This window comes from Xenopus laevis, chromosome 2S (assembly GCF_017654675.1).
Source record: "Xenopus laevis strain J_2021 chromosome 2S, Xenopus_laevis_v10.1, whole genome shotgun sequence".
Taxonomy (NCBI): domain Eukaryota; kingdom Metazoa; phylum Chordata; class Amphibia; order Anura; family Pipidae; genus Xenopus; species Xenopus laevis.
The window spans coordinates 101,445,901-101,471,404 of record NC_054374.1 but is presented as its reverse complement, the minus strand read 5'-3'; the positions used below and the strand labels follow the sequence as shown (position 1 = coordinate 101,471,404).

The window sequence follows — 25,504 nt, the reverse complement described above, 5'->3', positions numbered from 1 at the left end:
ACCACAGAGCAGCGACACAATCCGGTATTCCCTAATTAAGTAGCAGCACCAGCGCTCCCGCTTTTAGTTTTAATATATACCACGTGACGATGACGTCCTGTATCACATGCGAGTGACGTCACGAGAGGACGAATTGCCACTTGGAACTAGCAGAGACCGTGTGTGAGTAGGGATCTGGGGCTGCGGGCTGTGTTGGACAAAGCGGGACTATTAGCCATTATGCATTTACTTGGATTAGAGGTTGACGTTTGAACTTCCCCCAGCCTATCCAATCCCCATACACCACGACCAGGACGAAAACTGGGACAAAACGATCAGTACGGAAAGCTGTGTAGGGAAAGAAGATGCAGGCAGCCTGGTAACCACCCTCCTTTTCGAATTCTGCAGCTCACTGACAGCAAAGGACCCGGATAATCAAAGTAAGTGCAGCACAGTGGGGCCCCTTTAAGACCCCAAACCCACGGGGCCCAGGACCACTGCCCACGTCTCATAGAGCACTGCATATCAATACCCCTGAACCTGCTGGATGGATTCTGTTCGTGCTACCCTTTGTTATAGGACTCCCCTCCTCTGCTCACTCCTGTGGGATATTCCTCTTCCTGTGCGGGTCCCTAAGGCAAATGCTTCTCGCACTGACCTGATGTGACATTGTGCGAATGATTGTGTTTATTGTGCCTGTGTGTATGATCCATAGCTCTACACAATGTCTAGATGAATACATTAGTGCGTGGCCCTTTGTGCCATTACTCTCTGCCCTGTAACTTCTTGCAGTCGTGACTTATTTCATTACAGCTGTCAAAATGGTATTCAATGAGTTAGACCTGCACACAAGATCGGTCTGTGGGCACAAACTAGTGGAAATGAGTTTGAGGGGGACACAGATTTAGCCCACGTTGATATTAAAGCTGGGATACAATCTACAGTTGTTTCCTATGGACAGCCTACAGCATGTTGCAGCTAGATTAAGGCTGGTGTGGGATGCTGGGAATTAGAGTTTACAAGCTTGGGCAGAGACTGCTACTGATGTTGGGCATTCCAGCTTTTACTGATGCAGTGAATTCCTCTAAATTGGCCAGTGTCAGCCTTCTAATATCACATCTGCTTACACTCACTGCTGCCATTCAAACTGCCAGTGGATGTGCAAGAATTATTTATCAGAAGCACGAGTCTGTCTATTTGGCTAAGCAGCAGTGCACAAGCTTAACTTCACCATGTGCCGTGCCATGTGTTGGAAGGAGTGGTGTCAATATCTATGATTATTTAATTCCGGGGAGGTGGAAGTTGCCCCTCATCGTTCTTTACATTAGGATTGGATTCAGTCTAGCCTGGGCTCTTGGTGGATGCTAGGAAAAGCTACTACCTGCCTGAATCTGTAAGGTTAACTAAAAAGTTTCATGGTGGATGAAAAGTGGTCTGGTGATGCTTTTTCTTCAATTGGGTCGTTGGTTCAGTGTACAGTGACATTCTTGACATATAGTGGCAGCATTTTGGGGAAGATCATTCATGTCCAGTATGTTAATACCCCTCTTGCACAAATCCCACTGAACACACGTGTGTCTCCTAATTGGTTTACAGGTATCAATACACATTAATGTGGTCAAGGCATGACCAATATAGTAGATAAACATTTACTCTCGAAGGACATCAGAAATTGAATCGTGATTCACTAGGAGACCCCATCCCATTTCAATACATTTGTGATTTGCTTTTCTTTGTAGGTTAAAAAAAAAAATACAACAAGGGAGGTTGTTTCTCTTGCACTATGTTCATAAATGTACAATATTATGTCCAGGCTTGTATTTATTTATATATATATATATGTGTTACAGTAGTATGTGTAAGCGATCACTTTATAAAGCCGTTAGTCGACGAACATGCATACATTTTAAAATGTAGATATAGATTAAGAATTGAACTATGCTAGTAGGTAGGCTCTGCTTTTCTTTTTTTTAGTCTTCGAGTACAGAGATTCTTTTTCAGTATGCTGTTCCATAATATCTCCCATGTTCACTGTCCATTTGCGGCATGTTTGTAAATTCAATGGTTGGTAGCAGCTGTGTGTTGAAATATACATAGGTTATAATTGTGCTTTCACAAACTGCATTGCAAACTTAGGTTTACAGCTGACTGAAAACAGAGCTAGGAGCATTAAAAATACAGTGCAAGCAGGTGCTAATGCACAATCCTGTGAGTATTGTGCTGTAGCCCAACATGTGTATTTTAACATTTTTATATGCAGCTTTTGGAATCAATTTGCATAGCAAATAAATGATCTATTATTATGATACTGTAGCTTTAAGTGCTTGGATGACATCAGATGAAATTACATGATTTTACAGTATAGGACTTTTACTGACAAATCTAAAAAATATAATTAAGGCCATAGACGCACAGATAATATCGTACGAAACAAATTTTCGTACGATATTCGGTGCGTGTATGGTGGGAAAAGAGCTGACTGATATCAGCAGAAGACTTGGAATTAGAACGGCTCATTGATCGGGGTGGACGGAAAATTTTGATTGGGCACCCAAACATTGGTTATTGTTAGTGCTGAATCGTCAGATACAGGTAGTATTCTATTGTTTCTACCTGTATATCTGACGATTCAGCTCTGAGTATTGAAACGAACAATCTTTCTTTTCCAAGAAAGATCGTAATTGTTACGTCTATGGCCACCTTTTCCAGGCATGGTATAAAAACCTGGTATAGGGTGCAGTTTAGGTAGAGCAAAATTAATTAAGCTCCCTAGAGTACAGGGCATCACGGCACAGAGCTGGGCCAGTGCAATATTTCAGGCACCTAAGTAAAGCTTTTAGTATGGATTCTGGTCTTATATTGTGTAATAACTTGAGCATCCATAAGCTACAGAAGGGTTCTTTAGCAGACAGTACTATACTCTGAGCTATAAGGGCATTGATGTGTCTACTGGCTCTGTTAACACAATGATCTGACCTATTCGGGTGCTGAACCACTTGGATTTTGCAAAAATTAATGATGACAGCTAGGTCTTAGTAAATAAGGAATAGATGGATAGAATAGTAGTGTTGTGCCACAGCTTCTATTGTACATGTACTGCATCTCTCTCTCATTGCATTGCTAGTGCATAGTAACATGGTAATGGAGGCTGAAAAAAACACCTTCATCAAGCTCAAAATTTGGTTAGTTTCATCATGGCTCACTTTTGTGTGGCAATACAGGAACAATAGAAATTCCCTGTCCAGGAAAAAGATACCCATTGTCTCGACTTTGTGACAATAACTTTTAACCTGTTGGCTTTTTCTTTTCTGGGAAACTCCATTCCACTGTAGCTTCTTTTGGCCTGTAGGAATTCAGGTCACTGTTTTTCCTTCAGACCATAGCAAACATTCTCAATGGTTGGCTTTTTGGCAATTTTTAATGCACATGTAGTCCAAGATGACATGTCCCCTGCCTACCCTGCAACACACCATGCATTCCAGTGCTCATATCCATATGTGGGCAGACATTATTTGCAAATTCTCTAAAAACAATGTAGGTCTCTATAAAAAGATATCTCATAAGTTAGCTCGTATGTAAAACCCTGTTTTATGTAAATAAACCATTTTCCTAATAAAATTTTCTAGTAGTATGTGCCATTGGGTAATCCATAAATAGAAAATTTCCATTTTAAAAAATAAGGGCCGCCCCCTGGGATCGTATGATTCACTGCACAAAAACATACCAACAAACCATACATGTTAGGTCACATGAGCCAATTAACAGACAGAGTTCTGTCTTTTGCTTCCACACTTCTTCCTGTTACAGTTAGAGCTGTAGTATTTCTGGTCAGGTGATCTCTGAGGCAGCACACAGACCATCACAAAATGGTGACTCAAGGCAGAGATGTAAAAGGGCAAGATTTACTTAAATATATAGACCAGTTTGTTAAGATTCTTTAATATGCTACTTAATATGATATAAACTATCTGTTGCTTAAGTGTTCATTTTGGGGGTATACTTTCATTTAAAGTGGATCTGTCACCCAGACACAAAAATCTGTATAATAAAAGTCCTTTTCAAATTAAACATGAAATCCAATTTCTATTTTTTATTAAAGCATTCATAGCTGTTGTAAACTCATTTAAACATCTCAGCTGTCAATCAAATATTGTCTGCCCCTCCTCTATGCCATGGGCATAGAGGCGGGGCAGGCAATTATTTTCACTTTCCATTCAGCACTTCCTACATGTCACTGCTCTCCACACATATCCCCATTCTCTTTAACATTTAATTGTGTAGCCAGAACATGGAAATGGACAGCGGGTCCCCCATTCTGGTGCACAAACAAGATTCTGAGATGATACAAGTCTTTCCTTAATAACAGTGTCCACAAAATGGCTCCTGCCTGCTTGCTATCAATTTTGAATTACCAGACTGAAGGAAACAAGATTCAAATAATTTATACAATGTAATTAAAGTTCATTTTGCTTGACTAATGTGATAAAATAGGATTTTGAATAATTTTTTTGGGTGACGGGTCCCCTTTAACTGAAGAAGCAGTTGATAATGCCTTTGCAGAATGAAATGATTGCCTTCCCAATTATTATGTGATTTGATGAGACTTCATTCAATTACTGAATGCTTCAAACGTTGTGCAATGTGTAATGCCTGTCATTTTTTGTGGGCTATAATGGGAATGTACAGCCTTAAAGGAGAAGGAAAGCACCAATCGATATGAAGTAAAATATGTCAGGGCACCCTCCAAACGATTGTAATCATTTACCTGATACCCCAGGCTGGTGCGCCTGTTAGCAGAAAACTGCACTTGTCCGGGATACATGTGAGTGAGCGATCCTCTACCTGCCTCTGTCTTTGCACTGCCTCCTGTAGTGAAAAGCCTAACTTTTGCCAAAAAAGTCATTTATTCACTTTACTGTGCATGTGTCAGCTGCAGGATTTTGGATAAAGAAGGGAGCATGAAGATTATTTGGGGGGAGCCATAACATTTGGTACCCCCCATTGATTGGACCTTTTCTTCTCAACATGAATAACTATATGCTCCTCAAAATAGTGGCTTTAGACTTTATCTTAACTACTGCAAGCAAAATATGTAAACAGAAGTCTGCAACTTGTGATCTAAAAAAGCATAATGATATTAACTAGCGGGCAACTACTAGATTGTTGTGAGTGCTTCCATATGTTGATGTTACTTCCTGTGGATGACCTTGCTTTCTTGGATTTATATCCATTGAGAGTCTTTCGTTTCATTCTTGTTTGATGGGAAGATTTCAGAGGCAGCTACAAGGAAAGCTTTCAGCATGGCAAAATAGGCTTTTGTGTGGCTCGTTTGCACATCTGTTATTAATAATATTAATAATAATAAAGGTAGCATATTCTCTTGCTTCTTAAACACTGAAGTTCATATTCAATCGTAATAGTAAAATCTGCCTTTCTATTAAAAATAAAATAGCTGAGGTTTAATTATCCGGTTTGAATTTAACTGCTTTTAAAGTGTTCAGTCTACAGATAAAACTGCCTTTTATTATACAGGTATAGGATTCCTTATTTGGAAACCAGTTCTTCAGAAAGCTCCGAATTACAAGGAAGTCTGGAGCTGGCATAAACCATTATATTCGATGGAAACTTTGTTTTGCTGTTGTTTTTTTTCCCCAAAAGGCAGTTTTTCATTTTGAAATTATTATATAAAATTATTATTATTATCAGGCCTGAAAAAATAGTATGGGGAAATGTTATGCAATGGGGGGAAAGTTAATACCTTTGTTTCACTCAGGAAGAAAATCAGTACCAAATGTACACTGGCATGATTGGCATAATGTTTTTTTATAGCAAAAGTATTTAGCTAATTGCTAAGGTCGTCAGTCTTTATCATATATACATACACATGGACTGATGCCTTTCCCTTTGGAAGAAGACTTCCCTTTCAGAGACATGAATTTTATTACCATTTGTAGCTAATTATATGCAGCTATAAACATAACAGTGACTGGTACTGTTAAACACAGCTATAAATATCTCATGAGAGTGTCTGCAACTTTAATATAGTTTTGATTATATTTTTAAATAAGTAAATCCAACCAAAATAAACCTAAAGCTCACCTTTATGCTAGTATGGTTGTCGATCAGGTCAGGAATCCGGTATGTTTAAACTGCTGATGCACCAAAGTGGCAGCCATATTGTGTATGGTCTCTTTTATTGTATCCATTTTTATGGCCTACAGGCCTTTCCTTCAGTTGTCTAGCAGGGTCACACTGTGCACGGCTGCCTTTTTGGACTTTAAAACATTCCAACCTCCAATATACTGACATACATGGATGTTCATGTGTTTAATATAAGTGATGTGTTACTGCAGACCTGCTACCTGCATCTTTATCATTAGTACCTCCTATGGAGAATACTCACCTATGCTTGTCAAGATATAGCCTACTAACAATTAAGTCACTTCTTTGAAGCCTTTCACTTTAAAGTTTTAAAATATCACTTTGTAGGGAGCCATAAACACACACATAACTTTACCAGTTTGGCTTTTTCATGCCTCACCCAATGAGTCCATGTGAAATGTAACCCTGGGATACCTGGGTGATTCTGCCATGTTCAACCAATATCAAGGAGGAAGTTCTTGGGCAAACTGGGAAGCCCCGTATAAGGGTTGGGGAAATAGGAGCCTGACACAAACCGGGCCAGGCATCAATAAGCAGAAAAAAATTAGACCCCAGAAAGGTATTTATCCTAAAGTGAGGCATCAAGTTATAATGAAGCTAATTGAATGCTTCCTTCCTGGTGTGAGTGTCCTAGTGCTGGCTGGGAGGAATTTATTGAAAATTACTTTTACCCCTCACCCAGAGTGCAGGCTCTATTATCCCACTCCTTTGGTTGTTGATAACACCTTACCCCAACAGAGTTGCCCTTTAAGTCTACTAGAAAATCATGAAAACATAAAAAAAGTCAATAGACTTGTTTTGCTTAGTGATGGGCGAATCTGTGCAGTTTTGCTTCGCTGAAAAATTAGCGAATTGACCACGAAATCTATCGGCGGAAAAAAAAGTCTATGGGTGTCAAAATAATTTTGACGTGAGTGGCAATTTTTATATGTGCAACTATTCGCTCTAAATGCATTAAAGTCAATGGGCGTCCGAATAATTTTGATGCTCAACAATTTCTATGCATGTGTGGATTTTTTGCCACCGATTTGTCGTAGCGTTTTCGCAAATGAATTCACTTGCGGTGAAACGTCTGTCGAATTTATTCGCCCATCACTAGTTTTGCTTCACTAGGTACTGTTTTATTATTACAGAGAAAAATTGACGCACAGATGAAGAATCCATGATCTGCGAGTGATGAAAGACTGAACCAGTGCAGAATAGACGTCTTAACAGACTTTACAGTGTTGTTCACATGATTATACAGCTTGATTTAGCTTCATTTTAAACATATGCACTCCAATCTAATATGCCATGGACCAAAAGAGACAAGGAAATCAAGCAACGAATATTTACACAAGCTGAAAATGCACCTGATCACTCAAACTTATCTTTATGTTTTTCAACAAACATTTATACAGCTGCTGCTGTGTTAACTGCCAATATGACAGTTGAAACTCAAAGTAGTAATGTGGAAAGAAAAACCACATCTTAATTTTCTTTTTAAAATAGCAGGAGATTCACTGCCAGAGAAATGGGAACCGTCAATGCAGAAAATACAGTAAGAGCTGGTAAACATTTGTGCAGATAAAATAGAGCAGGCTGCATAAGTTGCCTGTAGCTCTATATACAGTCACAGTGTGCGTCATAATGCAGTTTCTCAGACAGCAGCAGGTTTATTATGTTCATAGGCCAGTTAAGACAAGTGCCCAACCCATGGGCATAAAACAAGGTCACAATAAATACTACTTTTGAAATAAAACAACATGTCAGTTGGGTTTTTTTGTTTGTTTTTAAGTAAAATCTGACAATTGGTCAAAGATCTATTCTGTTTCACAAGAGAGGGGCAGCATTGTAATTTATTGGTTAGAGCTACTGCCTTGCACCCCTGGACTTTGGGTTTGGTTTCTATGAGGGCACTATCTCTAAGGAGTTTTTATGTTCTGTCTGTGCCTGCTTGGGTTTCCTCAGTACTACTATGGAATCCGTTATCGAGAAACCCGTTATCCAGAAAGTTACAGAAAGGCCGTCTTCCATAGACTCAATTGTATCCAAATAAACCAAATTTTTTAATATTATTCCCTTTTTCTCTTTAATAATAAAACAGTAGCTTGTACTTGATCCAAACTAAGATATAATTAATCCTTAGAAGCAAACCCAGCCTTTTGATTTTATTTAATCTTTATATGTTTTTACAGTACACTTAAGGCATGAAGATCCAAATTACATAAAGATCCATTATCTGGAAATCTGGTCCCTAGCTTTCTAGATAACAGGTCCTATACTTGTACTCTGCTTTACCCCCACACTGCAAAGATATACAGGCTTAAAGGCATAGTTCACCTTCAAGTCAACTTTTAGTGTGTTATAGAATGGCCAATTCTAAGCAACTTTCCAGTTTGTCTTCATAATTTATTTTGTATAGTTTTTAAATGAATTTCCTTCTTCTTCTTCTGACTCTCTCCAGCTTTTAAATGGGGGTCACTGACCCCATTTCAACAACAAATGCTCTTAAAGGCTACAAATGTGTTCTAAGGCTATGGACACACATTTGGATACTTTTCTCCTATTCATATTCCAGAACCATATTCAAATATGGTTCTGGTGAAATTGCAACTGTAGAGCTGCTGAATAAAAAGCTCAGAACTCAAAACCGACAAATAATAAAAAATGAAAACCAATTGCAAATTGTCTCTGAATATCACTCTCTACATCATACTAAAAGTTAACTCAAAGGTGAACAACCCCTTTAATGATGTTTCTAAAGCCATAAAAGTCTAAAATGAGGCTGGTACAGCACATAACCTAAAGGGACAAATGCTAACACTTTTTTTTTTTTTTTTGCTTATATTTTATTTAGCAAAGCCTAGTTTACAGCAGATTCATAATGGCTTAAGTAACACATCATTATCAGCAGTCTAGACAAACGCTCTTTCAATGATGCACAGTGTTAGTCTGAACCGGCCTTAATTCTAACTTGCTATGTGAAAAATCTTCAGAAATGAAACTTATGCAATGTCTAGGGTACTTTGGCACTGGTTTATTGCTGTTCAGCACATCACATAACGAGGTGAGGTTTGGAAGGATCAGAAATGCTGTACATACTTTCGAAAAAGTATAATTATGGTAGTTAACCATTGAGCTTAATTATTATTAGAGTCAGGTTTTCATTTACACACTTAAAAATGCATTATAGGTTTCTCTAAATATTTACAGTTTCAGCCCAAAGACCTGCAATGGTGGTTCAGTTCTTGGTGCTCCTGCCTTTCAGTCCTGAGTTTAATTTCTACCTTGGATCTACAAGTGGTTTGTATGCTTTCCCTTTCTCTGTGTGGGTTTCCTCTGACTGCTCAGATTTCCTCCCCCCCCCAGTAATGTACAGGCATACTTTTACAGTAGTCAGTTTGAGACATGTACAATTAAACGGGCAGTATAAAACGTTGATTAAAAGGCTAACTTCCCCTTTAACAGTATTTTTAATAGCAAATAAATTGTCATGACTAACAAATTACATTCATTAAACCAAATACTCATTAAAATGTACTATTTCTAAGTCTGATTAAGTAGTGGTTGTAATTATGTAGCACTTTTAATTCAGTAATAAAACATTTATTGTCTGTATTGGCAGATTGACTCCATGAAAGATGACAGAGGAAGTCATTGTTATTGCCAAGTGGGATTATACGGCACAACAGGACCAAGAACTTGATATTAGAAAAAATGAACGCCTGTGGCTACTAGACGACTCCAAAACCTGGTGGAGAGTAAGAAACACTGCCAGCAAAACTGGATATGTGCCATCAAACTACGTGGAGAGGAAGAACAGCTTAAAGAAGGGATCTCTTGTTAAAAATATAAAGGACACTCTGGGTACGTTTCTACATTCTAATGTAAATGAAAACACAGAGGTTTTTTGAAAGGGAGGTGTCTACCCAAAATATTTTGCATTGTTAGAGGGTTTTTATAAGGCAGTGTGTCCTGTTTGCATGGCCAGTTGTGTCAGATCTGAAAACGTTATGTATAGTGTGATCATATATGACCATATTTGCTGATTTTAACTCACTGGAAAGAAAAGTCATACTTGAATACAGCCTTTGCTTTTTTTGTAGTTCAATCATCAAAATGTAAAGTTAAACACATATTCTGGCTTCTAAATGATCCTTGTCATTTTCTTTTTTAACAGCCATAACCTCCTCTAAGCAGCTGTCTGAAGACTTGATTATGTCAGTTACTCAGTCTTCAAAGATGTAAAAAAAAAAATGCTTCCTTCAAATATTTCAGCATTCAGAATTATTTGTAATTAATGGAAGGTTATAATGATTATTGAAGTCCGTGAAAGATCTGTGTGTTACAGACCTTTATATACGTGGTCAATACAGAACTCGCAGGTCGTTGATAAAAAGCTGCAAAGTAGCTGTTCAGAACAACGTGTTGCTTACAAAATAGTGGTATGTACTGGAAATTTCAGAATAAGCTTGTGAGTAAGTGCAATACGTGAAATGCATAAAGCAATATTTATGCTAGTTTTAAAAAATCTTGTTTGGATGAACAAGAATATCTCACAAGTTGAAAGGCTACTATATTATTATAGTCATTTTGTACTTGTGTAATTCGACTAGTGAGAGGCGCATGTATAGAATTATTTATCTTCACTGTGTTTTTAGTTGTTTTATGCAGGTATAACTGGCACTGATTTTAGTTTTATCGAATACTCCATGTTTGTAGCATGACAGATGCATTCCTTATCTCTTATCTGCATCCCTTTTACAATGTCTGTCATGTAGTGATTGTATGTAACCATTACATATATTATCCATACATATAATATTGCATCAATATATTTATTGAAATGTTTGCATTTTATACACATGCAGAGAGTAGTAGGGCTGCAGAGTTGTTATATATAACATGATGTGAAATGTCACAGTGAATACAGTTCTTCTAAGTTACCACATCTTGCTTTGAAATGACTTCTTAACCAAATGTTATCAGCCAGTCAACTTAAATAACAAATCAACCTGTTCGGGAAAAAACTAGCCCGCCCTCCCTTCTCCCCCCCAGGCTAACAACCCCCCTCGGGAGGTTCCCCATACTCCATACTTACCCCTTGGCGCAGATTCTTCCAGTGAAGTTCCACCCGTCCATCTTCCAGCTCCTCTGTAAGCTGACTTAGAGATCGGTATTTTTCATGCGCAGTTGGAGCAGTTTGCCGGTTTGAGACAACTACTCATGCGCGGAATTACACGGAAATTGCAGATCTCTCAGTCAGCTTACAGAGGAGCCGGAAGATGGACGCATGGAACTTCGCTGGAAGAATCTGCGCCGAGGGGTAAGTATAGAGTATGGGACCTTTCCCAGGGGGGGGGGGTAGTTAGCCTGGGGGGAGGAGGGAGGGCTACCTGGGGTGGGGGGTAGGTTTTTTTTCTCCACAGGTTGATTTCTCCTTTAAGTGCTTGAAAAAAGCCTGTCAACTGTCTATTTTCCAGAAACCTTTTATATTAATCTGGAGCAAGTTTTTGCTAGTGGTCCTGTAGTTGTGACATATTCAAGGGACCTCTTACAGTAATGGTTCATCGTGGTCCACTGTCTACTTTGCCACCATCCATAATGAGGGAAAATAACCAAGGGGAAATGCTGGCTTACAAAACTGAGGGGCGGCTGGAGACCATGGAGACATCAAACCTGCGTATTTTATTCTGGACCAAAATATGGGCTAATGTTACAGATCATTCTTTTTTGAATCCAGCTTTACAGGGAATGCAGTAGTGATTTTCAAGCAGGAATTGAATGTGTTCGAGTAAGACACAAATGCAGCAGTTGAATTGTCGTTAAATGAGCTGCAATATGTTAAAGCAGAAGGAAAGGTAATATCACTGGAGGTGCCAGAAGTTAGGAACCCCCCTTTCCCCACTGATTATATTCACATACCTGGGATGATGTTTTTGTCCCAGGTTCCTAACTTTTGGCAAACCCCAGCGATTTCACCTTTTCTTTCCCTTTAAATCTGGAAGTCCTAAACCCCATTGAATTCTGGTAGAGAAATTAAGTTGTCTTATTAAGCATAGGGGGTTTGTTGTCTTGTATAAAATTGATTATCATGGCTTAAATGTCTTAAGATCTGAATTTATTGCATACATTTTACTTTTCCAGGAATTATTATACCTATTCCATTATTCTAGTAGTTTCAGAGAGATACATTTCTGTAGTTAATAAAGATGCACCGAATCCACTATTTTAGAATTTGGCTGAATCCTAAATCCTTCACAAAATATTTAGCTGAATACCAATCCAAATCTGCATATGCAAATTAGGTAAACAATGTGTAAAAGAGAGCAGCATGCAGTTAATTTTTCGACTTTCTTGTTGTGTCAAAGAGTCACATGATTTTTAGGATTTTGGTTCGCAAAGCACTTGGACTTGTCAGAAACCTGCTAAAAAAAAAGATTGAATCCTTAACTGAATCCAGGATTCTGTGCATCCCTTGAAGTTATCTTTATAAAGTTGGGAGTGCTTTGCGGAAATATTTATCCCCAACCTTGACACACGTTTGGCCTGCCATTTCAATTAAACAATTACTTTTAAGCAATAAACCCCACATAAGTGTTTGCAGATTAGTATAACGCCTTGAACAGGACAGAAATCTGAGGCCAAAGTCTATCATAAAAGGCATGTACTGCAAGTAGAACCATGAAATCATAGCAAAAGCGCCTGCCTTAGATTTGGACAATATGAATTCATTAAAGAATTTGCCTAATCGCATCTCTAACATTAATCTAACATCTCTAACATTAATCCAACTATTTTTTGGCAGGTCTTGGCAAAACAAAAAGCAAAAAAACGAGCACTCGAGATGCCTCACCCACACCAAGCACTGATGCGGAATATCCATCTAATGGCAGCAATTCAGATCGAATCTATGATTTAAACATTCCTGCAGTAGTCAAATTTGCCTATTTAGCAGAGAGAGATGATGAGCTGACACTTGTGAAAGGTACACGAGTGATTGTTATGGAAAAGTGCAGTGATGGATGGTGGCGTGGTGCATACAATGGACAGGTTGGCTGGTTTCCATCGAACTATGTGGTAGAAGAAGCTGATGACGCAACTGCGGATTCCCCAAGTTTTCTAAGCTCAAGGAAAGGAGCTTTTATGACCAATGGCCAAAATACAAAAGTGCTTCACATTGTTCAGACACTGTACCCATTCAGCTCAGTAACTGAAGAAGAGCTGAATTTTGAGAAAGGGGAAACCATGGAAGTAATTGAAAAACCAGAGAATGACCCAGAGTGGTGGAAATGTAAAAACTCTAGTGGGCAAATTGGACTTGTGCCTAAAAACTATGTTGTTATTTTAAGTGATGGGCCTTCCATGAACAGTTCCCATATTACTCAGATAAGCTACACAGGTCCTGCTTGCACTGGCCAGTTTGCCGGTAAAGCATGGTATTATGGTTGTATAACCCGGCATCAAGCAGAATGTGCCCTGAATGAAAGAGGAATGGACGGAGACTTTGTTATTAGAGACAGTGAGTCTTCGGTGAGTGATTTAATATTTTTATGTGTTTATGCAAAACAGTCCTCCGTTATTTACTTTATTTTGTTTGCTTTTTTGTAAAAGTGTTTTGAATCTGGAACCTCCTACTCATTGGCTGCTCTGTCTTTACCACTGGACCCAAAGAGCAGCCATCAGTTTAATGCTGCCGCTCTGACTACACCAGCCTTTCCAACATCATCCCTGCAGTCTAATTGGTTATTTGAGGCCAAAAGTTAGAGCCATTCCCTATTAAGCACTTCCCATACCCCATTTCCTGGCCTGAGCATTAAAGGAATTGTTCAGTGTAAAAATAAAAACTGGGTAAATAAATAGGCTGTGCAAAAAAAAAAAATGTTTCTAATATAGTTAGTTAGCCAAAAATGCAATGTATAAAGGCTGGAGTGATTTGATGTATAACATATCAGTCAGAACTCTACTTCCTGCTTTTCAGCTCTCTTGGTTTACACTGACTAGTTACCCTGGTTACCAGGCAGTGGCCAATCAGAGACTTGAGGGGGGGCCACATGGGTCATATCTGTTGCTTTTGAATCTGAGCTGAATGCTGAGGATCAATTGCAAACTCACTGAACAGATATGTCCCATGTGGCCCCCCTTCAAGTCGCTGACTAACTCAGAGTTATAGAGCGGAAAAGCACGAAGTTGGATTCTGGCTGTTTTATTAGACATCTGTTCACTCCAGCCTTTATATATTACATTTTTGGCTAACTAACTATATTAGAAACATTTTTTATTTTGCACAGCCTATCTATTTACCCAGTTTTTATTTTCATACTGAACTATTCCTTTAATGTACTTTTTGCTTGAGTACTGTGGCTAGCTCTAGCTCTTTCTTGCTTTTGCCTTTCCAGGGGTTGCTTGTCCTATTCCTGGGGTTATGTAATAAAAAGCACTAAGTTTGGCCAGGTGCAGTAACTTATAGCAACCAATCAACAGATGGCATATACTGGGTTCCTGTTTAAAAGCAAACACCCTATTGGTTGGTATTTGTAACTGCTCCAGGGCAAACTTAGGGGCACATTTATCAAGAATCCAATTTGTGAGTTGTGTGAGAGTTTTCTCTACCTCGGATAAACTTGAATTTCGAATGTTTGCATGTTTATGAAAAAAATCCTAATGTCAAAAACTCACATGAGAAATAATGGGGAAAAAAACTCTAATGATATAGTTCATGTCCCGAAAAAAACTCGAATTTATGTCCTAAAAACTCGAACTCAATATTTTTTTACATTCGAATGTTCACATTTTTTTCTTATTAACAAACAGACATTCTAGGTTTCGAAAAATATAACTCAAATGTGTGAGTTTGAGTGCAAATAAAATTTGAATCGTGGAATCATTTGATTTTTGATAAATCTGTCTAAATGTTTTATATATTCATATGGGAGTAAGTGTGAGGGACTTTATATATGGCATTTTATTCAAATCTCAGCCTCCCTACACAGAATGGCTGCTTGAGACACCATTTGGGCATGACTGACTAAACTGAACCGTGTGGGGCCCTGTAAGTACAGGCAAAGATGGGGGTTCTTGGTCACCCCTGATTTCATGTGCATCACGGGACACCCGAGATTGCTCATGTTATGTGCGTTGGGATGGCCAGAAAATACCCCAGATTTTGCTGGGGTAAGCTTACTCCTAGAATTATTATACCTTGTAACTAACTCTCTAATGTTGACATGTGCCCTGATTGGTGCTCAAAACCGAGCGATTCTTTATAGACACAAATCGTGTATGCAGTTCCCAGGGCCCAAACACGTACACAAAGCACGTACCAGGGGCACAACAGTGATGGGGCGATTCTCTCTGCCCACCCAGAGTTCTGACCATTCTGCAGTTCCTCATCAACCAAAGTAACTGCAATAAATCCCCAATGAAATCTAAGGGGAGTGTTTAGAAACGCTTGTCAGGAGTAAACCCACCCCTTCTTATTATCCAACATGTATGAGCCCATTGAATCGTATGATTCAGTGGGATGGGCTTTAGTTCACAAAATGTTAAACTTTCAATTTCATTAAGGTCTATGGCAGATATTGTAACTTACATATAGGGTTTGCTTTTCATTTTTATGCAAATGCATAAATATATTAATGGGATGCTTTCACTTGAATATACCTTTTGAGGTACAGGTATGGGATCCGTTATACGGAAACCAAACAAGCCAATTTTATCCGGAGCTACTTAACATGCCTGTATGTTTCGGGAAGGTGGGGGAAACCCACACTGGCACAGGGAGAACATACGAACTTCTTGCAGATAGTCGAACCCAGAACCCCAGCACTTACCCACTGAGCAACCATGCTTCCTTATGTGTATTTAAATCAACTCTCTGTAGCCCTGCTGTTGCATATACATATTAAAAGTTTTATAAATTAGTTTTATATAAACCCCAAAAACTTCAATATACTGTAGGACACCCAAGTCAGTGGCTACATAAAGTTTTCTAGTACCTGTGTACCTGGACAAGACTAGAAGAAGTTGGGAGAGGTGGGAAACTTTTGGTCACGCTGTGACTGGCCAGGCAACCAGTGGTCGGCTTTATATTTGGCCACATGTCACTTTTATCGGCGATTAGCAGAATGTGGACAGTGAAATATGGTGTCATTTTTTCAACTTGCTAATGTCAATGTAATGAATATAAGGCTAGGTTTCATAGTATAATTAAAGGTCAACAACCATGGCAGCTTCAGAAGTGACTAAAATATTTTAGTATAGTATAAAATGGCTTGGTCTAAACAATGTTTCAGTTGGTCAGGTTGATCTTCGCTAAAACGTGCAGCTTCTGTTTGCGTGTAGGAACATGGAGCAGAGGTCAGTCTGAAAATGCCTGCTTTTGTATAGGTTACATTTAGTGCAATGAAATATTCCTCAAAGAGCAGTATCTCTTAATGAGCAATGACCCACAGCGTAGTTTTGGGAAATGTGCATGAAAGAAGCTTTAGGTTATGGTTAAAAAGGCCTCAGTGAGTCTTTCTGAGCTGTAGTCACCTGGCAGGTGTTCAAAGGCTTCAGATAAGGAATGCTGGGAAGTGCAAAGTAGGTACAGTACAGTATGATCTGTATGAAAGAAAAGCTCCCGACAGGGCAAAGTACTGTGAGCCCTTGGTGTGGCCCCCCCTGAATCAATGAGCGGAACATTAAGATAAGATTTGCAAGAAGGCATAATGTTTGGTAATGCAATACAGAATGTTCTCGAGCCACTAGCTTGCTCTGTATTCTGATACAAAGTGTAAAAGTTGGCAATGTGTTCCATTTTATTCTATTGTGGGAATTACTCATTGCTCATAAGTTTTATGTGGGGATTTTCTTTTCTACTAGCCGCAAAGAAAATGATACAGAGATATATTTAGTTATTTATTAAAGATAATATACGGGACACTAACTGATATAATTATGCCACATTGTGCAACAAAACTGCCTATGTTTTGGCCTGTTAATGATTGTTTCCTTGTAATTTTGCAGATTATGAGGGTAATGTAACGAAAAGTCCTACATTTGCATCTAGTAACCAGCCTTATGTTTGCTTACCAGCTGACCAATGAATGCTCAGTGCTGATTGATTGCTATGAATAACTACACAAGTAGCAAATTTGACCATTTATTATTATTACATTACTCCTTATGTCTGAATTGGCCACATACGTCTTGCAGGGTTTCTGATACAGGTTAACAGGGTTCATACCAAGTGTACATATTTATTTGTAATAAGGGGTGATGTCATCTTAGATGAGTTGGGGAGGGACTTCCTGTCTGACATGGATTGCTGCTTGAGACTATTGATTTTGGTATGGTCTGACATGCTATCGGCTGCCAAGCAGAGGTCAAAGACTTCAGCATTTTAATTAAAAAATAATGTTGATTATGTAACTGATATTGTCATAGTGGGTGGGGCGGGACTTCCTGTCTAACGCTGATAGCTTCCTGCAAGCAAAAGTCATCCAGCAACTCTTGTGTAGCAGCTGCTAAAAGGGTGTTTACCAGGTCTACCTACCGATCTTTTATAGACAGTGGATTGTTAAAAAAACATTCATGATTCATATCTGGAGCCATGAATAAGTGGAAAGGGCTTTTGTTTAATATAAACCCCATTAAACCTTTTCCCTCAGCCTGCAATATATCATATGTCATGTATTTCCAGTCTAGCCATTGTGATTCCTCCTAGAATCAGTCACTCTCAAATCCATTAGTTAAGTAGCAAAAAGTATGCAAAAAATCATTTTCTTGTCATGCAGGTGCTACTCTTCCTACCACATGTTCCCTAGGTTGCGTATGCACCAATTCAGCATCAGCCCTGCCAAGGTTATGTTATATATTGTAGTTATGTTTATTCTTATATGTAAGCAGCAAACACTTTGGCTCTAGTTTCTAATACAGGTATAGGATCCCTTATACGGAAACCTGATACCCAGAAAGCTCCGAATTACGGAATGGCTGTCTCCCATAGACTCTATTTTATCCAAATAATCCAAATTTTTAAAAATGATTTAATTTTTCTCTGTAATAATAAAACAGTACCTTGTACTTGATCCCAACTAAGATACAATTAATCCTTATTGGAAGCAAAACCAGCCTATTGGGTTTATTTAATGTTTAAATGAATTTCTAATAGACATAAGGCATGAAGACCCAAATTACGGAATGATCCGTTATCCAGAAAACCCCAGGTCCCGAGCAGTCTGGATAACTGGTCCCATACCTATACTATATTTATCACTCAGGCCAACTGTTTTTATTCCATCTGAAATGTAATATCTTCTTCACCTGGCAACACTTATTTTTTCTGATATTTCAGTTAACTGCATAAATGTACAGTACTGCATTTTGTTATTGTTCCTTGGGAACTTTTTATGCCTTTATTGCCCCGTAGGAATCAGACAGAGCTCTTTTCTAATGTTCTTCTCTACTCTTCACAGCCCAGTGACTTTTCCATATCTCTGAAGTCATCAGGAAAAAACAAACACTTTAAAGTCCAGCAGCTAGACAGTGTATACTGCATTGGACAACGGCGCTTTAAGAACATGGATGAACTGGTGGAACATTATAAAAAAGCCCCCATTTTCACTAGTGAACGTGGAGAAAAGCTGTACCTTGTAAAACCACTACAGTGACCCACCTGGAGACAAAGCAAGCCCCTACAGGGCTTTCCAACTTCAAGCCTTAGTTCTGAGAAATAACTTCCATGGAACAGAGCCATCCTTACGAAAGAAGCAAATGAGCAATCTTAAAATAATGGCTCACCTTATACCACAAACACTCTGCATTGTACTTTTATTTTTCTGTTCTGTGTTTGTCCTTTTTGTTTTGTGTGTCACATTGCCCTCAGGTTAAAAGAAGAAAACCTCACTTAAGTGACCATTGTAAGCACTCACTGTCATGCCTTGGTTTAGAGTCTCCTATTCTGCATATGTTTACAGTCTAATGCTGGTTATGTCTAGCAATGAGTAGGGGTCAACTTGAACAGTGTTAATGTACTCAAATCCTTTTTTATAATATAAGAATTCTTTATTGGAAATAGACACAGATTAAATGCACTGAAGCTGCAGCAAATAATTCTTGTAGACATGCTGTATCAGTTGTGGCTGTGAATTCTGTAGCCTCGTTGCTTCACCAAGTTGTATATTCAAAAATGTCATAGATCCTAGACACTCTACACTGTATCGTACTCTGTGTCTGCATTACCTCTTGACCACTTTGCAGAGTACACTATGTAAAGGTATGGTAGCAGTAATTCTTAAACTTCTTTGGTACAACTGATTGTAGTATATGGTGTCTTTTTTGATATGTTATTACTGCAAAATAAAAGAAAGTTCATGAATGATTTTGATTCCAGGTTTTGCATAAAATGTTAAATGTGCCATCCACATGTTTCCCCACCCTTGCCCTTCTGCTTGTTAAAATTGATCATTTATGTATTTAATTATGAAAGTACTATGGATGTATGTGGATCTGATTGTCTATGATAATACAAAATAAAAAAAAAATGTTTTTTTTTTGAGGCTATGGAAATGATATTGTAGGTATATGTGATACAATTATTGAGTTGTGCGATGGGTGATTTTAAAATAGTTACTTTTCAGGTTTGTAAAATTGTGAGTAACGCATCAATGTTATGTTTCTCTTCTTAGAACTGATCAGATCTACTAGTAGGAAGCACTCTCAACACTTTCTTGGGCATTTTTGAGCCATAGCCTGCTTGCACATGCAGACACATAGGGGTATAATTATCAAAGTGTTAACATTTCATTAAGGCTGAAGGTGGAGGAAAAATATCCCAGAAAAGTCCTCAACACCACTAGGATATGTCCAGTCAAATTAGGGGTGGGGAGGGAAATCACATGACTTTTTGTCACAGAGCAAGGAAGTACAATTTTTCTCCCCGTCCCAAGCCTGATTTGCATATGCAAATTAGGGTTCAGGTTCGGTATTCGGCCGAATCTTTCACAAAGGATTTGGGGGTTCGGCCGAATCCAAAATAGTGGATTCGGTGCATCCCTAAATAATATAATGAATAATGTCACAATACAAGGCATTAATTTAGACTATCATAACACTGCAGCTTTGAAACCAATGTAATTAACACTAGAATGTAATCAGCCCTGTAGCATCAGCCTCTATGACATGAACATGAATAGAATACTGCATTTCTACAACTATTTGTTTTTTGGGTTTAGTTTTCCTTTTAACAATTGGATCAATGTCATTTGACCTTGTCTCTAGGCTGTAAACTCTCGCACAATAACATCTTTTAGGGTGCGGGTATTAGGATTGCTGGCCTTATCGCTGCTGTAACAGAATCTTGTCGGTAGAACTGTTACAAGCTAACCAGAGAATCCTAAACTTCAGTCAGTGGCCCCAAGGTAAGCTTTGGCCTTGATCTATTTATGTCATGTTCAAGTACTGTACTTCTTACCATCTTAATTTCCGATCTGATTTGGAGAATACATGCTTAGTCATAAAAATGGTATAGTTAGCTGCAAAGCAGCACTCCTGTCCAAACATTCCGGTTTAGTCGTTTTGTCACATTAAGAGCAATCTTTTTCCATGCTGAGTGGGGCCCTATTTAACAAGAAGGTCTTCTCTACACCCTATAGGTACCTTGCTTGAAAAAGTGGATCTTCATCTTGCTTCTTACAGCCCCAACATAATGGCAGCATCTGTCAAAAACCCTGTGAGAAACCGCACTGGCACAGGGGAGCAAGTTGTGTGTGTGGCCAGGACTATCTTCAGTGGGTGGCACAACTCACCAGCCTGTCTGCTCCTAGTCAGAGAAGAGAATAATGTTGAAGGACTAGCTGAGATCCAGCTGTTTTTGGCATATCAGGCTAGTTATCTTGTAGGGTGTCCTATTGCTCACTGCTCATATTCTCTGCAGAACAATTTTGAGCTACGTTTGCTTATAAATTTGGAGTATACAACATAGAGTAAGCAATGTGTATATTCAGTACATCAGTACAGCAAAGATCTGCTCTACAGTTGTACGTAGTTGGGGATGTACAGCGGAGTTAAGCACCACACTTGTGCCTGTATGTAACTAAAACCATGCCTATAGCATGCTGTAAAATACAACCAGGCAACAAGGTTATCCTAAACATTCCAATGGCATTGATGTCAGGAATCTAGCAAACCTGTAAAAGTGGCGTTGATCGCAATATAACCCCTTTCTAGTAAATATCATTATAGTTTTCTTCACAGGAAAGAAAATATACTGACAACTACAGTAAAAGAGCACTATTTACCTTTATAGGGGCTTAACAAAATTTTGCTTGAAAATCCCATACTTTTGATCATTTTCATCTTGATGTAAACATTGCGTATTTCATCCTCTATAGATTTAGCCACACAAAAAAGTAGATTAATTGACACCACTTCTTAAGAACAGTATGTATGATGGTGCCCATACAAGCTTTGCTAAGTTTCCTTGACCAATTGGCAACATGTTTGGTATCAAAACTAGGACTTTTTGGATTAGACTTAGAATTGAGTCACTGAGAACCATACAACATATACTGTTATCCAAGTTGTGCCCTGGGGTTTGGCTACTCTTTGTGGCTGATAAATCTGTGTAGTCTGATCCATAGATGTCCCCATAGTCAGACATCAATATCATCCCAATCTGCATCGCCTTTTGATTGGGCAAAGGGAGATATGTTGGCTCGTCATTCATTCATCCCCTAATGGGCAGATCAAGGCAAGAAGATTTTCTGATGAACAGCTCTTGAAAAGCATATTAGATGAAATATGATCACAACAATACAACAGCTGTGAGTATAAATGTTTACAAAGCAGATGAAGAACCTACTGTCCACGTAATGTAAAGTTTTCCTCTTGTGTATTTTCTGTTCTCTGTTTTCCAAATATAAATGTGTTGAGATGGTTCAAATGGACTTAAGCACAAAAAACATTAGTCTGGCACTCTGACTTCTCTTCAATATTTTTATATTTTTTTTAAACTGGTGTATCCACTTTGCTTGCCAGAATTTCCTATTATAAGAATTAGCCATTGGGCTTATATTTCGATTTTATTTCATCTTGAAATGTATTGGTGGGGGCACCTTTGTGGCCAGCTGGGACCTGCTGTGTATGTAACAGAGATTAATTGCAGGGGGGGGGGTAACTTTATAATAAAAATAGAGTGAGATGATGCCAAGCGCAGCTTGATTATATAACTGTGCCAGACAAATGCTGCCATTACTATTATTTTACATGCAGGCACTGGTACAATGAATACTCTGTTCATCATCAGACACTTTTTTTTGTTGATTTCTATAATAAGCAAACTAAAGACAACTGAGGTCAAAGTAACGCGATATGTCATGGATATATGTCGAAACACACAAAATACCTTAATTTCAAAATATTTTGATTGTAAGCTCTGATGAGCAGGGCCCTCTCCTCCTCAAAAGTGTGAGAATAAACGTGGGAGCAAAGCTAGTGCCAATGTTACATCATAAAAAAAGTACTTCCCAGAAAGTCAAGTGACATATTCCAATATTGCAGACAAGTTTCCCAGAATAAAAAACAAAAAAAAAGCAATCCAACCTCTTCTTAAAGATATCTAATGTATCAGCCTGTACAACCGATTCAGGGAGAGAATTCCACATCTTCACAGCTCTCACTTTAAAAAGCCCCTTCTGAATATTTAGGCGGAAACCTCTTCTAATTGGAATGGGTGACCTCGTGTCAGCTGGAAAGACCTACTGGTAAATAAAACAGATTATTATATGATCCCCTTATATATTTATACATATAAATTGTACACTATGGGGCCACATTATTATTAATTTCATGACAGAGGCTGTGGGCCGGTGTAAATTTAAAAACGGGCAGCAATTGGTCCGCGGGCCGAACTTTGGACATGCCTGCACTACATGTTTCCTACCTCATAGGTCCATCCTCTGGTGAAGAGAAGAAGGACCCATTAGGTATGAAACATGTAGTGCTATGCATCTTTAAATAAACAACACAGACACTTGACTTGCTTGCTCTCCAGTGGATTTTATTTACAATACTTTAAATGTGTAGTGGACCTGGCAAACCCCACAACTGTTGGATGGAGCACTTGACACATTTTCACTTAAGTAGCATCTAATAACATATGAATGAACTCTTGCATGTACCTCATCCCATTCATGACTTATATTCAAGGCAACAAGAAAGGTGTTTTGAAGGCATTATGCACAGTATATTTTTTCAATGAATTAAACCTTCTTGAAAGATACTCTATCTGATTTTATTGTAGTTGCTGCCTTTGCATCAAGGTTAATTGTGTTAACATCAGAAAGTATTGGAAAGAAAATGGCCCCAAGAGTAAAAGCTTTCTTGTCTGCAAACATTCCATGACAGACTGCTGATAGTCTTTCCAATTTGATCATTAGGGAAGGCATGTCTTCATTAGAACTAAACTAATGATGCTGAATAAATGGAAACTTGACCATAATCCCATCTCTTCCAGACAAACATATTTCAAGTCTCCTGTCAAGTAGTGTGAAAGACAAACCATGATGTAAAATTGATTTCCCTTGCTGCGGAGATGACGCTTTCCAACTGAAATTTAAACACTGATTTAAGGTGAATTAGATATATTTCTAATGTCATTACCAGCCATGTAATGATGAAATAAATTCCATAAGATATGGAAATTAGTCTTGTAATTACACTCTTCTCAGTTACAGTTTGATATATTTTTAGAGAATGCAGCCATGAATTTTAATGACTGCAAATTATATGGATTAATTAGGAGAGGACTTGTGCCATTATTTTACACAACGTAACTTTAGTTGAAAATGCAACACTCTTTATGAAAGAGCCTCTCTTGGATTATAAATATATTATTACAATTATTATAAATATATTATTACAACAAATCAGTGTTGTATAGAATAAAATATACATCTGCCGCTAGATAATTTGTAGTTTATCTAGGAGAAAGTTTACAAAAATGAATAGTTTTCTACACTTTCAGGAAAGTGTTTTCCTGTGTTCCATTGATATTGTGCATTTTAGGGCTAGTTCACACGAGTAGATTCGGGGAGATTTTGTCACCTGGCGACTAATCGCCTCCTCGTGTCTTCCCATCCGATATAATGAAAAGTCACCTGCGCTAAAGCACACACGGCTCTTCGTTTTCCGCAGTTGAGGAAACTTGGAGCGGCTTCGGAAAACGCAGCGCCACGTGTGCTTTAGCGCAGGCGACTTTTCATTATATCGGATGGGAAGACACGCGAAGGCAGTTCGGGAGATTGTCGCCCAGAAGAAGAAGAGATTAGTTTTCCCTAATTTTACATTGTTGTTTTGTGGTCCCGCCTATATATTATGCATTATACATTTCCCTGGATTTTACATCTTTTTTTTCTGGTCCCCTGAAAAATGTAAAATGGGGGTTCTACCCTTTTATTTTGGGCAAAAGGCAAGTGATGTCAGCAGCATGTGCTAATGCTGTCTGATTGGTCCATAAATGCATGTATTGTTCTTATGCACAACTGAACATACATGACAAAATAAATGCGTCAGCAGGAAAGTTCACATGATTTACTGCAGGTAAGAAAAGGAGCAAGTAGAATGGGAAGCAGTCCAAGGCAGCAGACACTTAGAACAGGGAGAACAGAACGTGATTATAGGCTTGTAGCTAAACATCAAAAATCATTTTGCAAAATCATTTCCTGAAAACAGTTGCTCACATTTTATAGCTACTGAACAAATAGAAAAGCATCAGCTGGGCAAGCAAGGAATGGGCTCTGTGTTCTACCACAGTAGCTACAGAAGTATCTTTTATTCCTGGTCACTTGTGGACTTTCAGTGAAGATGTTGTTTGGGATTGTATTCATCAGGTTCAAACATATCTCTGTTTATTGTTACACTGCCCTTAAAATATCTACATGGATGACATGGGCCCTATGAGCTAATGAATGTGATGAACTGTGGACATTAATCAATACCTTTTTGTAGATTTTTTTCTGTGATTTGTGGTCATGGTCAGCACATATCATAGTAACTTGTAACACAGAACATCATACTTCAGTGGGATGTGCCAGTATGGCTCTGATATGTTCCCCATTCATTACTATACTGTATGAAGTAACATGTATCAAGTGACTCACGTTAGGGACAAGATGCCTAGTTTATTAATTTAGTATCCCTTTCCTTTAACAAGCCTTTGGATTCATTAGATCTTTTTATTAAATTGCCCTTTTCATAAAATTACATTTCATGTAAACAAATCATGAAACTGGAAAGCTACCACCTGGAGTCTAAGGTGGAACAATGGTTGGAATTATTGCCTTTTAGTGCTTGGGTCTTACATGAGAACTAAAGCTTAACTAAGGAAGTAGGGCAA

At 38.4% G+C, this 25,504-nt stretch overlaps 1 protein-coding gene across 2 annotated transcripts; it reads left to right on the top strand.

Annotated features, from left to right (window-relative positions):
- On the top strand, positions 1-19,661 carry nck2.S (NCK adaptor protein 2 S homeolog). 2 transcript variants are annotated; one of them, XM_018249756.2, is made up of 4 exons: positions 1-419; positions 9,749-9,990; positions 12,932-13,656; positions 18,585-19,661. In XM_018249756.2, the coding sequence occupies exons 2-4, from the start codon at positions 9,765-9,767 to the stop codon at positions 18,777-18,779; spliced, it is 1,146 nt and encodes a 381-aa protein (XP_018105245.1). In that variant the 5' UTR covers positions 1-419; positions 9,749-9,764; the 3' UTR covers positions 18,780-19,661. The 2 variants fall into 2 exon arrangements, with proteins under 2 accessions (XP_018105245.1, XP_018105248.1); XM_018249759.2 differs by lacking the exon at positions 1-419 and adding an exon at positions 8,971-9,426.
- The last annotated feature ends 5,843 nt before the right edge of the window (positions 19,662-25,504 follow it).